Source organism: Sardina pilchardus, chromosome 16 (assembly GCF_963854185.1).
Source record: "Sardina pilchardus chromosome 16, fSarPil1.1, whole genome shotgun sequence".
NCBI lineage: Eukaryota > Metazoa > Chordata > Actinopteri > Clupeiformes > Clupeidae > Sardina > Sardina pilchardus.
Window position 1 is genome coordinate 18,974,568 of NC_085009.1, and position 17,343 is coordinate 18,991,910.

Sequence of the window (17,343 nt, forward strand, 5' to 3'; positions counted from 1 at the left end):
TGAGTTTGCATGCACGTGACGTGTGTATGTCTAAATTAGTGCACGTGTGCGTGTGTGTGTGCCTGTGCCTGTGGATGCTTTGTGCTTGTGCATGTGTATGTGTGGTGTGTGTGTGTGTGTGTGTGTGTGTGTGTGTGTGTGTGTGTGTGTGTGTGTGTGTGTGTGTGTGTGTGTGTCCATGCGTGTGCATGTTGTCATACGGAAATTTATGCAGTCGCAAAATACAAGCGCATTTTGCACCACCATACTGGATGAAGATTTGTGTTTATGTGTGCAAATAAAGGCGGTTGTCCATTCTGTTCATCCAAACCAGTGGTTCTCAAACTGTGGTACGGGTACCACTGGTGGTACGCAGACTCTCTATCATGGTACTCTGGGAAACTCCAAGATGCTTTATTTCATGAGTACAAAATAATCACTTCATATGATATAAATATATACAGTATATGATGAAAAATCATTACATTTCTAAACTAGTTTTTATCTTTCTTGAAAAAAATAAAATAAATACATAATGCCAAAAAAAGTATGTGCAATGTACAATATATTTAAATTGGCCTATACGTACTGCTTCTTAATGCTGGTCATAAAGTGCTACTTGGAGAGTCAATTGTTCTCTAAAGTGGTACTCATTGTGAAAAGTTTGAGAACCACTGATCTAAACCTCTGTAGCCATAACGGGTAGCCACACTGTCACAGTGCTGAATTGGTCGATATAATGACAAGGTAATAGAATAGCAAGTACTTTGTAGGCCTACTGTATATTGGAATGTTTAGGAGACTATTAGAATAACGAGATGTTTTTTCAGTGGAGTGAGCGGCATCTCTCTCTCTCTCTCCATAAGCTTACAACAGTTGCCTGCACCTTGACTTTGGTGTGCGTTTGCACCTCTCCTTCAAAAAAATAGAATAGCCTATACCGCTTGGGACTAGGAGGATGCCACTGGTACAGTAATAACATTTAATAATGCATTATGAAATGCAAAATAAATAAAAATGTATGTAGCCCTTGTAGCGTGAGAGATGTGTGTATAGCCTACTGCATTGAAGACCACCTGCCTGTTGCTTTAAAGAGTTAAAGAAATTAGTGGGCTACTTCACAAATTGATTGATAAGTAGACTAAGGGAGACTAACATCACACTGGAAAATGTAGACCTATCCTTATTCTGTCCCTATATGATATTTCCTTTTTTTGTGATCAAGTGTAAGCTAGGCCTACTTGAATATCTTAAAAGACGGATGGGATTTAAACCAGCCTCATTTGAAACAATTGAGCAAGCCTCATTTGATTAGGTGTCATGTGTGATTCATTCGTAATTCTCATTCTTAACCTCTCATTAATAACCTGTGCGCAGGGCACATTATAGTAGCCTACTATTAATAATGATGATCATTCATTATCATCATCATCTATGATGCTGATGCTGTCCAAATATTAGAGCCTTGATTCCGGCTGTTCCTCCTGCACATTGGCACTCTTGTGTGAGAGAGCGGGCTCTGCTGGTTGCATGGATTTTTATTGGCTGATGATGGTTTTTAAACTGATTGGCTCGGAAAAGCGAAACCGAAAGAACGTCTTCGTTTAGTATAGGATCGGCTGGCAAGGCTGGCATGTCGGAGATTTTGAAACGGTTTTAATTTTAGATTGGAAATGTCGTAGCCTGCGTTTCTGAAATTATTTACAAAGCTAAGGCCATGTTGGCACAGAATCCTTGACATCTGTATCGCTGATTCCCGTAAACAGTGCACATCGACGGCTATTGCCACGACGGCTATTCTCATACACCAAGTTCATTTCTTTTCAAGTGGCCTACGACACAGCACGCCCAGTAAGTGTAGAATATTGAGGTTACTGTTCTGATGTTTGTGTGCTCTTTAACTGTACAAATTGCTTTCATGCCTACTATTCCTAAAGCCTTTGCGTTGTCTTTCGCAGAAATGTGTTGCACAGTTCCACAAATAGTCTTCCTTCTACAACTAGCAGGCGTTGCTACAGCTGGTGAGTGCGATTCCAAGCACAATTTTGCCCTGTATTTTTGGCTATTGAACGCCCAAACTGTGTGTGTGATTCACACTGCTCCACCCACCGTGGAGTCATGCATGCATTGTGTTTGTTTTAAAGATTTAATCACATTCACGCTACCAGTAAAACAAACAAATGCAATATGGCCAAAATGCATGTGTGAGAGTCTAGAAAGAGAGAGAGGGGGGGGGGGGGGGTAAAGATCACGCGTGGTGGAGGCAGCAGGACAGACTGCAGTCACTCAGTAGTTGCATCCAGTAATATTTTTGGCAAGCTTTTGGTGAAACGAATTGAACATGTAGGCCTGTGTAAAGGCAGAGAGAGTAAGAGCACAATTCATTGTATTTTTACTGCATAAGTCAGCTTGAAACATATGAACTTGCTTGAATGTCTTCTGTGAGGGTAATTTAGCCTATACTGTTCAACATGTATGTAGGCTATAAACTCACACTGCCCACTAAAACATAACATCCTTTGCTCTGTATTTTAGTGAAGTTCTCAGTTCTGGTCGGCAATGCTACAGTCCTACGTGGGGGCTCGGTCACTCTGCCGTGCTGGCTCTCCCCCACTACGGATGCCGAGGGGATGGAGGTGCGGTGGTACTTGAAGGAATACCAAACACCTGTGCTGCTCTACCATAACGGCAAACTCCAGAACGCTACTCAAATGGAGCAGTATCAAAACCGCACTACACTTGTGCCCCGTGAGCCATCTAGTAGCCTGAAACAAGGGGATGTGTCAATAAGAATTGAGGATGTGAAACTGACCGACGTCGGGAAGTTTACATGCTATGTCAGCAGCAGTGAGCACTATGACAGCGATCATGTGTTTCTCAAAGTAGAGGGTGAGTTTATCAGACATTTCTGACAAGAGGGTTTCAGAAGTTTATCGGTGCACTCATGCGTTTTGTTTTATTTTGTTGTTTTCTTGGACCGCATATGACTAACACTTACAGTAAATAATAAGTTAAGTTGCTGAGGTGGTCGATCACATTTCAAAAGTACTCCATCAATCAATCATGCCGATGGAGATATATTAGTGATTTTCTTTTTCTGTCTAATACAGGTAATGCTTTTCACATTTCACATTCTCTTTTCTCTTTTTTCACTATTTCTCTTTGTCATAAACACTCACACGCATACAGAGATCGGGGCTTCTCCGATCCTGTCTCTATCAAAGTTTAACGATGGCCGGATTAACGTGAGCTGCATGTCCACCGGGTGGCAGCCGGGTCCTTTGCTCCAGTGGTCCCTTGGGCCCCAACAGGTGCTCAAGCCCGGGGGCCTGAGGCAGTCCCGGGGGACCGGTGGTCTGGTCACTGTGCAGAGCTGGGTGGTCCGCCCCTCCTCAGAGTCCGGGTGGATCTCCTGCTCCGTGTTTCTGCCCAACAGGAAAGAGCATCTGAAGGAGGCCAGGGTGGATGTGAACATCGAATTACTAGGTAAGGATCACAGGCAAATGCTGATACATTGTGTAGGTGTAGATGTAAGTGTGCAAGTGTGTGTAGGGGTATAACAGGGTGTATGGTCAATCCGCAGAGAGAGAAATTATTGTTGTGGTGAAGGGATATTCGCCCAGGTTAAATGTAAACCTGAGATTAAAAAAGAGATCTGTGGTTTGATTTTTGATATTAACGTGTGTGTGTGTGTGTGTTTGTCACTGATTCAGGTGTATCATCTTGGATGGTAGCTTTCATCATACTTGTAACCCTGCTGTTGGCAGCAATATGTGCCCTTCTATTATACCTGAAAAAGAAGAAAGGTTTGAAATGTCATAATTCCTCAATCCTTTAATCATCATTTCTCTGAAAAATAAGGCACTCCTTTCTCAAGTTATACCTTTGTGAAACTGTGATCCATCAGTAAACACATAAACAAAGTTGTTTAAGTGAATGAAAGGACATTTCCTGTGAGACAATTTTTATAGCCATGCTGTTGGCTACATATCTTGGGAGAGTTAGAAAAACAATCATCACTGCATGTTTGTGACTAAAAGCAATCATCTTTTTTTGCATCCAAAGGTTTTCCCATGGGAACAGCAGGTAAGACTCCTTCCATTCTTTTCTGTGCCATGTGCCATTTATATGGCAAAGTTCTCCAGTTGACAATTTGTTACACTGTAATTACAGCAGTAAGTACAATCTAACACACTACAGGTAGTTTGTAATTTAAATTACAATGTAACTCACTGTGTTTCTGGACTTAATACACCCACGCTAATGTTAATACTTGTAGATTATATGATGCTGCTCATTGTTACCCTTTCATACTCTTTAGTCTAAAATCAGAACATCGGTATATAATTGAACTTTAAAGGGATATTCCATTTTTGGAAATAAGCTTATTTTCCACCTCCCCTCGAGCAAAACAATAGATATTTACCTTTTTCCTGTGCATCCAGCCATTCTGTGAGTTTGGCGATACAACTTTTAGCTTCAGCCTAGCATAGATCATTGAATCGGATTAGACCATTAGATTCTCACCTGCTAGCATCATGCTTAAAGTGTAAGTTTGGCGAAAATTGAAAAAAATGCTATTTCCTGAATGAGAATACATCAACTAAGCCGTGGAGGAAGTCATTTTTGCTCATCACGCAGTACAGAGCTAGCACGGGCAGGAGCTACAGCCCAAAATCGCAAACAGGGTTAGCATGGGCCGGGGCAAACAGCCACACGCTTTCAAACTCACATTTTTAAACCACTAACATTGCTCAAAACAGCGGCAAACCTCGTCAGAGCTCTAGGTGCTCTAGGTGTCTACACATAAAACGAAGCACCAATCAGTCTGTAAACTTTGGAATAGTTTGTATACACGTAGAATAAGTTCGAGACCGCAACCCAATCTGAACCACAGAAATGTCACGCGAGATTCACACGGAAGCACGGAAAGGTACTGACTCGATTAAATTCATTCTGGACTCTCCATCCGACCACATAAAGACGTGGGGATACTTCGGTTTGGCTTTAGGGACCCTCTACTCACTACCACGTAAGTGTAGTGTTGATTGGAACAGTAGAAGAGGTATAAAAATAGCGTTTTGTAGCTGCGAAAGGACTTACCCCGGTCACTTCCAGGCTAACGAGTTTTGGCTAAAAACGGTGAACTCGAACTTTCTCAAAATACATCCGAATGACATGATTTTGGTGTCAACTCAACGTATGTACTCCCAATAGTCCGAAAAATTTATCTAAAGTGCATTTCACTCCGGATTATCCCTTTAAAGATATCTTCATGAAACTTTACCAGTTGAATACTCACATAAATAGGAGAAAAAAATGTATTGCAAGTTTTCTTTAATTTAATGTTTAAATATGCTAATTAGGCTATATCTAATTAAATATGTGCCAATTTGCATATATTTTGATGCGAAGGATCTGACCATTGGAAAAAGCCAGGTTGAATTTTTTTTTGTTGTGTTAATATATCAAATAAAAAAAACATTTACAGAGGGGATAATGAATATCTTCTTTTGTTTTCCAGTAAATCAGAAAATACTGCAAATTGGCTTAACAAATGGATTTTCGCCCTATTTTTAGGCATAAGAAGTCATATAAATCAGGTGAAGAATGCTATATCAACAAATCCCTCTGTAAATATCTTCCTAATATAGTTAGGAATAAGACTGGAAAGTTTGGTGTATGTAGGTGCTGCAGAAATGGAGATGCTTTGCATGGCGTGTGGGGAAAACAGCCTTGAAACACAGCCAATGAAATGCGTTCTCAGCTTAGACTCGTCTTTGAACTTTCGCGATTGGTTGCTAATACAAAGGAAATGCCCATATTTGGATCGCATAGCGTCTTGTAGGAGAAACAGGGCTTTCCAACGGTGTCACACACGGTATGATTTGGATCACGGTCACGGTAGTACATGACACTTTAGAATGGGAACTTTTGGTAAAATTAGGATAAACATATAGGCGCGAGTAGACAACATGTCATGAAATAAACACTTAAATGTGCAAATCGGACTTTGTTGTTGTTGATTCATCCTCACTGACTCCAACCAGATCGGCACGTAACTTGGGTGTCATAATTGATGACCAACTTACTTTCTCTGAGCATGTTGCCTCAATTGCAAAGTCATGTCGGTATACCCTGTACAACATTAGGAAGATCAGACCTTATCTGACACAAGATTCCACTCAGCTTCTTGTACAGGCAATGGTTATCTCCAAGCTGGACTACTGTAATTCTCTGTTAGCTGGCCTACCTGCTTGTGTTTTAAGACCACTACAGTTGATTCAGAATGCTGCAGCACGACTGGTCTTCAATCAGCCAAAGAGGACACATGTAACCCCTCTCCTAGTTACTCTCCACTGGCTCCCTATAGTAGCCAGAATTAAATTTAAATCTCTCACTCTGGCCTATAGGACACTGACTGGATCTGCTCCCAGCTACTTCAGTTCTTTAATCACGATGTACATTCCCAACCGCCCATTGCGATCTTCTGAGGAGCGTCTGTTATGTCGACCAACCATACATGCTAGGTCAAATTGTAGATCCTATTCTTCAGTGGTTCCGTGTTGGTGGAATGAGTTGCCCAGTGCTCTCCGTTCCAGCAACAGCTTTGGATCTTTTAAGAGGGGTCTTAAGGCATATTTATTTAATATGCACTTAGTCCTTTGAGTTTGTGATGTGTTATGGTTTGTATAATAGTATTGTTTTGTTATAATTTGTCTATTGATAGAATTTGAAATTTATTTTGTTATTGTCCTTAAATTTAGCCATACCATGCTTTAGTTATTATTATTATTATATATAATTAACTGAGTGACTTATTTGATTGCTATTCTCATTTCACTGTTTTATTTCTCATTAGGTTAGTGCTTAAAATTATTGTTTTACTGATAATATTACTATTTTCCCTAGTTTGTAATTGTTCACTGTTAATTTAATTTGTATTGTTATTTATTTGTATGTCGCTTTGGACAAAGGCGTCTGCTAAATAACCATAGCCATAGCCATAACCATAGCCATAGCCATAGTAGGGTGGTAGAATACATGCTAAGGTAGCAAACTAGCACAAAAACTCGAAATTGACTGAGGCTAAAAAAAACGATGTTTTCACCTGCCGTGTCTCGCCTTAACTAAATTAAATTCGGATTGGCCCATGGATCTGCTCATTTTTTCCGATCCCCGATCCAGCTATTTTGTTCAAATCGGGGCCGATATCCGATCCAAATATTGGATCGGTGCATCCCTAATACTAACTATTCCAAAGTTTACAGACTGATTGCTGCTTCGTTTTATGTGTAGACACCTAGAGCAAGCTACTGATGAGGTTTGGTGCTGTTTTGAGCAATGTTAGTTGTTTAAAAATGCGATTTTGAAAGCGTGTGGCTGTAAGCCCCATGCTAACCCACTGTTCGCGATTTTGGGCTGTAGCTCCTGCCCGGGCTAGCTCTGTACTGCGTGATGAGCAAAAATGACTTCCTCCACGGCTTAGTTGATGTATTTTCATTCATAAAATAGCATTTTTTTCAATTTTCGCTCAACTTACACTTTAAAGTGACTAAGATTTCCGGTAATTTTCCCATTTAAAACATGTCTCTTCTCAAGTTAGAAAGTGCAATAAGACCAACTGAAAATTAAACCTGGCGTTTTTCTAGGCTGATTTGACATGGAACTACACTCTCATCTGGTGTAATAATCAAGGGAAGTTGCAAACGTACCATGGGTGCAGTGATATCACACACTACTACTGCTTGTTGCCTACGGGGACTATTTTCAGATACCACTGTGTCCATGGTACGTTTGCAAGCATGATGCTAACAGGCGAGAAGCTAATGGTCTAATAACATTTCAACATTTTCAACATTTAACATTTCAATTGTGGGTAGTCATTTTATGTGAACTGTTGTTATCTGTATGTCTTTTCTTTGCAGAGGAAAGTAATGTTGCCCTGATAAGAGAAGGTGAGATTCTGTTTCACAATCTATATGCAAGCCATTCTCTTGGCTACATGCCTTGGGGGGGTTAGACAAAAAAACATCACTGCATGTTTAAGTGACTAAAAGTAATCATCTTTCTTTACCATCAAAAGATGTTCCCCATGGAGCAGCAGGTAAGACTTCTTCCATTCTATTCTGACTTCTATGCCATATGCCATTGATATTGTCAAGTTCTCCATTAGACATTTACACTGTAATACAACAGTTAGTAAAATCTAACACACTAGGTAGTTTGTAATTGAAATGACAAACTAACACACTAATGTCTGGTTCAATCTCAATGAAATTATTCCTGTAGTATTCCTGTACTTTCATGCACCAACGCTAATGTTAATAGTTGTAGATTATTAATATGATGCTGCTCATTAGGGATGTAACGATACATTCAACTCACGACTCGATATGGATCACGATTTTTTGTTCACGATACGATTTTATCACAATTTTTTTTTTTGTTGATATTGATGCTGTTTGAAGAGGTTGCTCCAAAGAAAATCAAATTGCACCACTCCCTCTCCTTCCAAAGTATTACATCCTACACCTCTCCTCTTAAAATAAATGGCAGGCCCTACTCTGCCCTGCAAAGCAAAAAGGCAGTAACTATGCAGAGTGCAAACTGAAAAAAAAAAAACATTTTAAAGTTATGCTGTTGCTTAGCCTTATGGTCGTAGTTAATGTAGCAGTTATTGGAGGTTTATTTTTTTTTTTTTTACTTTACATTAGCTTATTTTTGGTACTCATCAATCTTCATAACAACTTTAATGTCATGAAAATTATAATAACTAATTTTCGACCAAAAATGCAGTTACTGCCTTTCTGCTTTGTAGGGCAGTACTGTTATATGCTACATCATTATAGTTGTTCAAGTGCACACACTAAATGGAGAGCTAGGATTAAAATTCAGACTGTGCCTTTAAATAGGCAAACTTTTTCCATCTATCAGCACAATGCTACAGTAAGCCATTTCCACTAAAAAATCAGCTCAATATTATGTGCAAGACTGATGTTTACCAAGCATGCAAACGTGTTAATCTCTTAGCACTATCGTCATACGTTTTCTCATAGTGAGATGGCTATCCCGACATATGTTCTGATGTACATGGGGCGCACGGAGGTGAACGGCGGGACAAACGCGAAATGACAAGGTGTTAACTAAACAATTGAGTAGACCTAAGGTCGACAGGCTTTGTGGTTAAAACGATGAAAACCAGTAGGTTAGTCTGCCACAGCTAACTTCGTTCAAGCACAGTAGCTAGTTTACACGCGCAGAAATTAAAAGTCAATATCAGCATCACAAGATTGCTGTCATTATCGGAAAATCCAGACACGTCAAACTGGACGCGAACGCGTGGCAAAAACAAAACAACTTCATAAATGATGTCTTTTTCAAACCTTGAAAACACCACATTAAAATCCAAGCATTTTCAAGGATTTCAAGCACCCATACGAACCCTGACACACACACTCTAGTTCAAAGTTGTTGCCTACCGTCATCTTCCCTCGTTCTGTGCCCCGTACCTAGTGACATAAGTCACGTGACTCATCGCGATTCATTTTTTCTATCAACCGGTGCGAATCGTCACGCATTTGTATCGATTTTTATTCGTGTCACGATGCATCGTTACATCCCTACTGCTCATTGTTACCCTCTTCTACACTTTAGTCTGTAGTAAAATCAGAACAATACAATTGAACGTCAACATTTTTATTGTGGGGAGTCATTTTACGTGAACTGTTGTTATGTATTTCATTCTTTTGCAGAGGAATTGAATGCCCTGTTAAGAGAAGGTGAGATTCTGTCCATAGAAGCTCCACTCCTGTATGTTATTTATCATTTCAGTTTATCAATCAATCAATCAAATTTTATTTATATAGCACATTTCATATGGCATACATAGACTCAATGTGCTTTGAATGAAAAGGAAAATATACATACTGTATATGAACACACGCTCATGCGCGCACACACACAAACATACACACATGTATATATGGACACACAAAATGGTTAAAAAAATAAGAGTAAAAGCAGCACTGGAAAAAGAACAATTCAATAAAATAAAATAAAATAAAATAAAATAAAATAAAATAAATAAAACACTTTGCCAAGATGAGAACATCCATACAACTCACTTGTTAAAAGAGTTAAGCAAGAGCACATAAAATAATCTATTCGGAGGGGCACAAATTAAAAAAACATAACTCAAACAAAGGCTTGTGAAAATAAATATGTTTTAAGACCCTTTTTAAAAGAGAAAGTTGATTGAGCTAACCTTAATTCCAAAGGAAGAGAATTTCACAGAGTTGGGGCACAATAGCTAAAAGCACCATGTGCCACGTTTGTGTTGATTCTGGGGACTGACAGGAGACTTTTATTGGATGATCTTAGACAACGCGTTGGAAGATAGTGTGAGATCATGTCAGAAATATATGTTGGTGCTAGGCCATTTAAAGATTTAAAAACAATTAAGAGAATTTTGAACTGGATTCTTTGTTGTACAGGAAGCCAGTGAAGTGATTTTAAAACAGGAGTGATGTGATCAAATTTGGATGTTCTTGTGAGTATTCTAGCAGCAGCATTTTGAATAAGCTGAAGCTTGTTAAGTGCCTGTTTGGTAACACCAGCATAAAGTGAGTTACAATAATCCAGGCGACTAGAAATACAAGCGTGTACTAATTTTTCTGAGTCCTGTAGAGACAGAAGGCCACGTACCTTTGAAATATTTCTGAAGTGATGAAAGGCTGTCTTGGTAACAGTGGATATGTGCTTTTCAAAGTTAAGATCAGGATCAAGGATCACACCCAGATTTCTGACATCACCACAGGGTTTTACCAGAAGGGGGGTTAAAAAGGAATTAATATGTTCTCTCTGGGCCTTTGGGCCAACAACTAAAACCTCAGTCTTGCTGTCATTTAACAATAGAAAATTCTGGGCCATCCAGTTTTTAATGTCCGAGATACAACTGATTAGGTCATTTACTGGACTGGGGTCATCAGAAGATATAGACATGTAAAGTTGGGTATCATCCACATATGAATGATAAGAAATATTATGGTGCCGGATGATAGACCCAAGTGGTAACATGTATAAATTAAAAAGCAAAGGGCCAATGATTGACCCCTGAGGTACCCCATACGAGATGTTCATAATATCTGAACAGAATCTATTTATAGAGACAGAAAAAGTTCTCCCATTTAGGTAGGAGGAAATCCAAGCTAGAGCTGTACCCTTATGTCATGTTTAGTTGGCCTAATTATCTATTTGTTAACTTCTCTTGTTGAGATGTGTTTAGCGTAATCAAAGCTGGCAACAATTAATCTTGCATTTCTTTCTCTACAGAGGTAGACTTCATTTGGTGTGAAGGTAAGTATACTGTCCATATGTTCTTTCTCTCCCTCTCTCTCTCTCTCTCTCTCTCTCTCTCTCTGTGTGTGTGTGTGTGTATTAATAACCCTGCAACACGTAACTGTCAACACTTAAAAGTATTTTACTTTGTTACTAGCTCCGGAGCTTGTATACTCTGAGGACATGAAAAGTCTTGCCGGTATTATGCCTCTTTTTACTTACTCTATGTTTTACTGAATTAATTCAGTTGTAAATAGAGCAACTTAATCCCAATTTTTCTATAGTCATTATCATCAATACATACAATTGTTCATTTTGATTGAGGTTTTCACTGTTAATGTTTGCCAATATTTCACAGTATTTAACAGGAATATTTCACAATAACATATTGTACTAAGAATTTTACTGTGTATAATATTTACCTCTATTACAATATAAAACCTTACTGTGAAATTTGTCTACATATTTTCAACAGTGGACATCTCCGTGAACAAGGATGCAGCTCCAGCTTGTATGGCAGTTGGTAAAAATGGTAAAATGATGCGGGACAAACATGACTGTGACCCTACTGACTATGACCTCTGTGTCCTGGTAAACCCAGGCTTCACTAGTGGGCAGCACTACTGGGAGGTGGGATTAAAAAGGGATGGAACTCCAGTCAAGAACTCCTGGTGGGTGGGAGTGGCAACAGACTCAGCAGTGCAGTCGATGAGGGAGCAGAAGTCCATGCCGACTAGTGGCCTGTGGTGCCTCTACTCAGACAACAAGCATGGAGTCCACACCAAATCAGGATCTTCTCACTACATATCTATGGCATCAAGACCTGAGGTATTAGGCATCTTCCTTGATTATGACAATGGGCGTCTGTCCTTTTATGATACAAAACTAAAACGTCATCTTGTCACCATTAAATCGAACTTCAGGGAAACGGTGTATCCTCTTTTCAATCCTAGCAAAGGTGATAAAGCAGTACTTGATATTTTGTCTTTGCCTGTTGCTACACCTTTGCCTGTTGCTGCACCTGAAGTCAATAGCACAGCAGCAACTGCTACTGAAACATGATGACGTTAAATAATGCATAATTTGTCTGGCAAAGCCAAATCATACAGTTGAAATTGTATAAAGATTCTTCACTCTTCCGGTTTTTACTATAATTAAGTAAATGTGAGATCAACTCAGATCAACTACACACTTACATATTATACCTTCAAGAACTGTGTGCTGTTCAAGCTGATTGCCGAATGGGGTTAATATTAGGAATCAAGCCTACCAGCCAAATATATGACTAATTCCATTGCATTTAATATATTTGCTCACTAAATAAATCTCTTGACCATTTGAAGTAAAATAGAACACGTCCACATTATTGTGATTGTGCCTTAACAAAGATGTTAGTGCTCTGGTGGAGCAATACAAAAAAGGCAATGTGATGTCGTCCTCCATTTGTAAAAACATCCCCACTAGTCTGCAATCTGCATTACTCTGTACTTCTAATAACAACAATAAGTAACAATCATTTTTAATGCTAAATTTGATGCAGAAGAAATGGTTAGCACTGAACCACTACAGTTTTTAGTCATATGTAGCCTACACATCTCACTTCATCATACACTATATATCTTTCTAAAACGGATAGTTCCGGTCCTTGATTGTGATTGGCTGAATCGCGTTCGATGCCGTTGTAAATATCATGATAAACTCACACCTTGACCGCATTTCGTTCTATAGTAATACGCTACCACAAAACTAGCACAAAAGTTAGAGTGGCTGCGTCTTGTTGTTGCATGGCAACCATTCATATGGAGGGAATATATTTCTTGGTGGAAGAAAGATTATCTATGAATACATTGTTACATTGTTGTTGCTGTGGCTTCGTTTCATGAAATCTTGCTAGATCGACGTAGTAACCGTTTTAGGAAAAGCAATAAGCCACTCGAGTCCGTGGGTTATACTGTATAATCGAACAGCTATAAGGGGGTTTAAGGCACGACGTGAAAGTGCCTAAAACCCCCTTAGCTGTTCGATTATACAGTATAACCAGAGAGGGTTAAAGTGGATCTTTGGTATAACCCACGGCCTCTCGGGGCTTATTGCTTAAATTTAACTCACATCCACTACAAAAGAGCACCTGTTTGAAGTGAATATCAGCATAAGACTTCTATAGTGCTCTGATTCTTACGTGTTCTCTTATTGAGGTTATTTATCAATAGGCATTTGCCAACAGAAATCAGTGTGTCCTCATATCTGCCAAGCTGGAGTAATAGTCTTTCACAGCTATTTCTCTTTGTTGAGAGTAGTGTTTTAAATCGTTGATAACAAATACCTGTTTTTGAATGACTGTTGAATGATAGTTTTGAATTTTTTTAATCGTGGTGATCTGCCACAGTCTTTGCCTCGCCCTATTGATTTATGTTGCCTCTAAGTTTTATTCTTATAATGAATTGTTGCTGTTGTCCTGCTGCATTATGATAATGATCATGATGATGATAATGATGATAATAGCAATATGTTGCTTGAAACTATTAGCATATGAAGTGGAGTGAAGTGAAGAAGTGGCAGTGTTTTGAGGGAAAATCCATGGGTAATCGTATAAGCTTTATTGTTGGATGGCAGCTAGTCACACATTCCCAGCTCTTTGGGTATGAGTTTATTGTTTGTATTAATTGTTTTCCATAAATATGCTCGCCTTATTTTGCCCCAGCTTACCTATTGAATATCACATCAAAACTCTCCTGGGCATAAGACAGCTGTGTACGGTGACAATCTTATTATTTAAATTTGTGTGAAAATCTTGGTCATTTGGCACTGCCTTGATTATATGTTACCTGTAATTTTATCCTTATAATGAATCAATGTTGTTGTCCTACAATACTACTGATAATAATAATATGTTGTTGTCACAAAGTCGTTAGCATATTAGATGTGAAGATGTTTGAGGAATATTCCCTCAAAACACTGCCACTTCTTCACACCTAATATGCTAACGACTTCATGACAACAACATATGGGTGCTCGTATAAGGTTTATTGCATGATGGCAGCTAGTCATGCATTTTCAGTTCTGTATGTAAAAGTGTGTTGTTTGTATTAATTGTTTTTCATAGATGGGCGATTCTACAGAATTCGTCCAAATTGCTGTCCCGGAACCAAAAAACTAATTTAAAAAGCAGTAATGTAGGAAATTATTTGATAATAAAATAATACAAGCAAATACCAATCAAAACCCAAAGTAACATTTGATGTAGCTGCAAGCTTTATATATAAAATATCATCATTTATATGGTGCTTTCTATTGAGAGGTGGTTGTCCCGAACGCTAAGGTCTGAATTTTACCATTGAAAAATAAATATGAAATATTTATTTTTTATTTTTTAATCATTGTTTTTAGAAGTATCTTTTTGAATACTTCTGATAATTAAAACAAAAAATATATATTTATTCGATATTTTCAGGAAAAATCATGAATAATCATGTAAAAAATGCTGTCCCGCATTTTCACGTCACTACCGAAACATTGCACAGTTTGGTCAATAATATGATACTGCTTTAAGCCACTCCCCTCCTTTTTGGACCAGGAAGTTTTGCCTGCACCTCTCTCCCTCATGGTGGCTTGGTGAGTAGATCAGGCCCACTGTTTTGAAGTAAATGTGATCGAAAGTATGGAAATCAGTGTGTAACATTTAAGAATGTCACTACCGAACACACATTTTCAATGCTTAATTAATTTTTTTCGGTTGTTTCTACTGGTCATTTAGGTTTTACTCATGTTTCAACATTGAGAACTGTGCTAGCTAACTACGTACTGACTAGCATCTTAGTGGTAGGATCAAAATTAGCTTATTTCGTCACTACCGAAACTGTCACAACCGAAACATTTGTTGATATTTCGGTTGTGACGTGATTATTTCGGTAGTGACAAAATGACACTTATTTCTTTATTTTGATAAATAAATAGAAACTTTCAAGTGCACAAATATTCTTTTTCAGTACAAATAATTTGTCAGACATATTTCTGTAATGTTTTATGTGATTTGATTAGGACTACCATCTAAAATAAGTGGCAGAGCTAGGCGTCGTTCACCTAAGGAGTGCAGCGGTCATGTGGTAGCATTCAAATAGGTGGGAGCAGAGCCGGAGATTACTTTGTAGGCAAGCATTTGATGCGGGCAGCCAACGGTGGCCAGTGTGGTTGGATGAGCAATGGGGTGACATGCGCCCTTTTAGGTTGGTTGTAGACCAAGCACGCTGCTACGTTCTGGATCATCTGAAGGGGTTTCACTGTGCAGGCTGGAAGACCTGTCAGGAGGGCATTACTCAAGTTGTCAAGTTGTGAGATGACTATTGCCTCTACCAGGAGTTGGGTAGCATCTTGAGTCAAGTAAATCCTGATTGTCCGTATGTTGTAGAGTGCGTGATGATGGCACAGCCAGGCTATTGAGGCAACATGATCGGAGAAAGTTAGTTGGTTGTCGACTCCTACATTTCTTGCAGTCCTGGTAGATGCAATAGACAAGGAGTCAATTCTGATGTTGATGTCATGATGTATGGTAGGTTTGGCTGGGAGGACCAAGTTTTTGGGAGGTTTAGCTGGAGTTGGTGTGCCTTCATCCATGTTGATATGTCTGCAATCTGAGATCTGTGTCGGGACCAAGGGGTCATGAGTTGGAAAGGGCAGATAGAGCTGTGTGTCATCTGCATAGCAGTGGTATAAGAAGCCTTGTGAACGATTGATCTGTCCCAAAGAGGTGGAGTAGATAGCAAAGAGAAGCTGGCCCAGTACTGAGCCCTGGGGGACCCCTGTGGTGACAGCTGTGGACGGTTGTCCATGGCATGATACGTTAAATGAGTGTCCTGTGAGGTAGGATTCAAAACAGGAGAGAGCAGAGCTTGAGATGCCCATGTTTGAGAGTATAGAGAGAAGGATGCGGTGATTAACCATGTCAAAGACAGCTGATAAGTCAAGCAGAATGAGTACTGATGACCGAATAGTCGCCCTGGCTTCCTTTAAGGCTTCTGTTACAAACAGCAGAGCCGTTTCAGTAGAGTTTTTGAACGGCTTTTGGACCCATATTGATTTGGATCCAGATAATTGTTCTGTGAAAGAAATTCAGAGACTTGTTTGGAAACTGCTCGCTTTATACCTTTGGATAAGAAAAGCAGGAGTGAGACAGAATGGTGCTTCTCAATTTGAGAAGGGTTGAGTGAAGTTCTCTCAAGTAAAGGTGTAACCCAGGCCGGTTTGAATGCTGTTGGAAGCATTGATCACATGTATGATGGCTGGTTGGGCTGATGTACTGAAGCAGGCTCAGTAGGGTCCAACAATCTCTTACAGATAGTGTGGTAGTGGCCATGTGATGTAGTCTATCCCCCCCACCACCACAAAGGGCCGCTGGAACTTATAATTTACCACTAAAATTAAGTATCCCACTCCGGCCCTGTGTAAGAAAGACCCTTTTCCCCCCTCATACAAATCGGTTAGCTACAAAGAGAAACATGCTCTCAGAAGAGTGCTCACATCCAGATTACTGAGAAAATACAGACTTGGCTCTTTGATGAGAAAATTCTTTTGGCATCTCTTCCTCAGTTTTGAACAAGATGTCAGTTGTGTTAAATATTGCTTTTTTCTGCATCCTTTTGATATATTGTTTATTATAACACAAATAAAAAGTTTCTGTTTCTAAAACAGAGCACATGAGGTCCCCACAGAGAAAGGTATTGGCTATCACCATACTAAGCTCAATCTTTTAAGATCTTTTAAGATTGAACATTAGTCTGGGGGCCTGGGGAGTCTGCACTTTATCTCTACTGCATTAGAGATGTGATCAATGGGCATAGCTCAAATGACTCTGTAGGTTTGGATAGTCCTTCAACCAATCAGACCAACGATCCGGGTTTGTCTGGTGGATAAGCCAGTTTGTGAAAAATGTGAAAATCAACACAGAATCTTGCCTCCCTACAAGGTCGGAACTATCCGCCAGCTCCTCAGCGTAATGTCAGTGCAAAGTGCTTTTATGTGGTGTTGCTT

The 17,343-nt window shown here is 39.3% G+C and overlaps 1 protein-coding gene across 1 annotated transcript; it reads left to right on the forward strand.

Annotated features, from left to right (window-relative positions):
• Positions 1–1,610: 1,610 nt before the first annotated feature.
• Positions 1,611–13,258, forward strand: cabz01076234.2. Its single transcript, XM_062516442.1, has 12 exons — positions 1,611–1,830; positions 1,938–2,000; positions 2,515–2,868; positions 3,169–3,465; positions 3,693–3,785; positions 4,045–4,065; positions 7,908–7,937; positions 8,066–8,086; positions 9,735–9,761; positions 11,314–11,337; positions 11,477–11,518; positions 11,795–13,258. The coding sequence occupies exons 2-12, from the start codon at positions 1,940–1,942 to the stop codon at positions 12,379–12,381; spliced, it is 1,557 nt and encodes a 518-aa protein (XP_062372426.1). The 5' UTR covers positions 1,611–1,830; positions 1,938–1,939; the 3' UTR covers positions 12,382–13,258.
• The last annotated feature ends 4,085 nt before the right edge of the window (positions 13,259–17,343 follow it).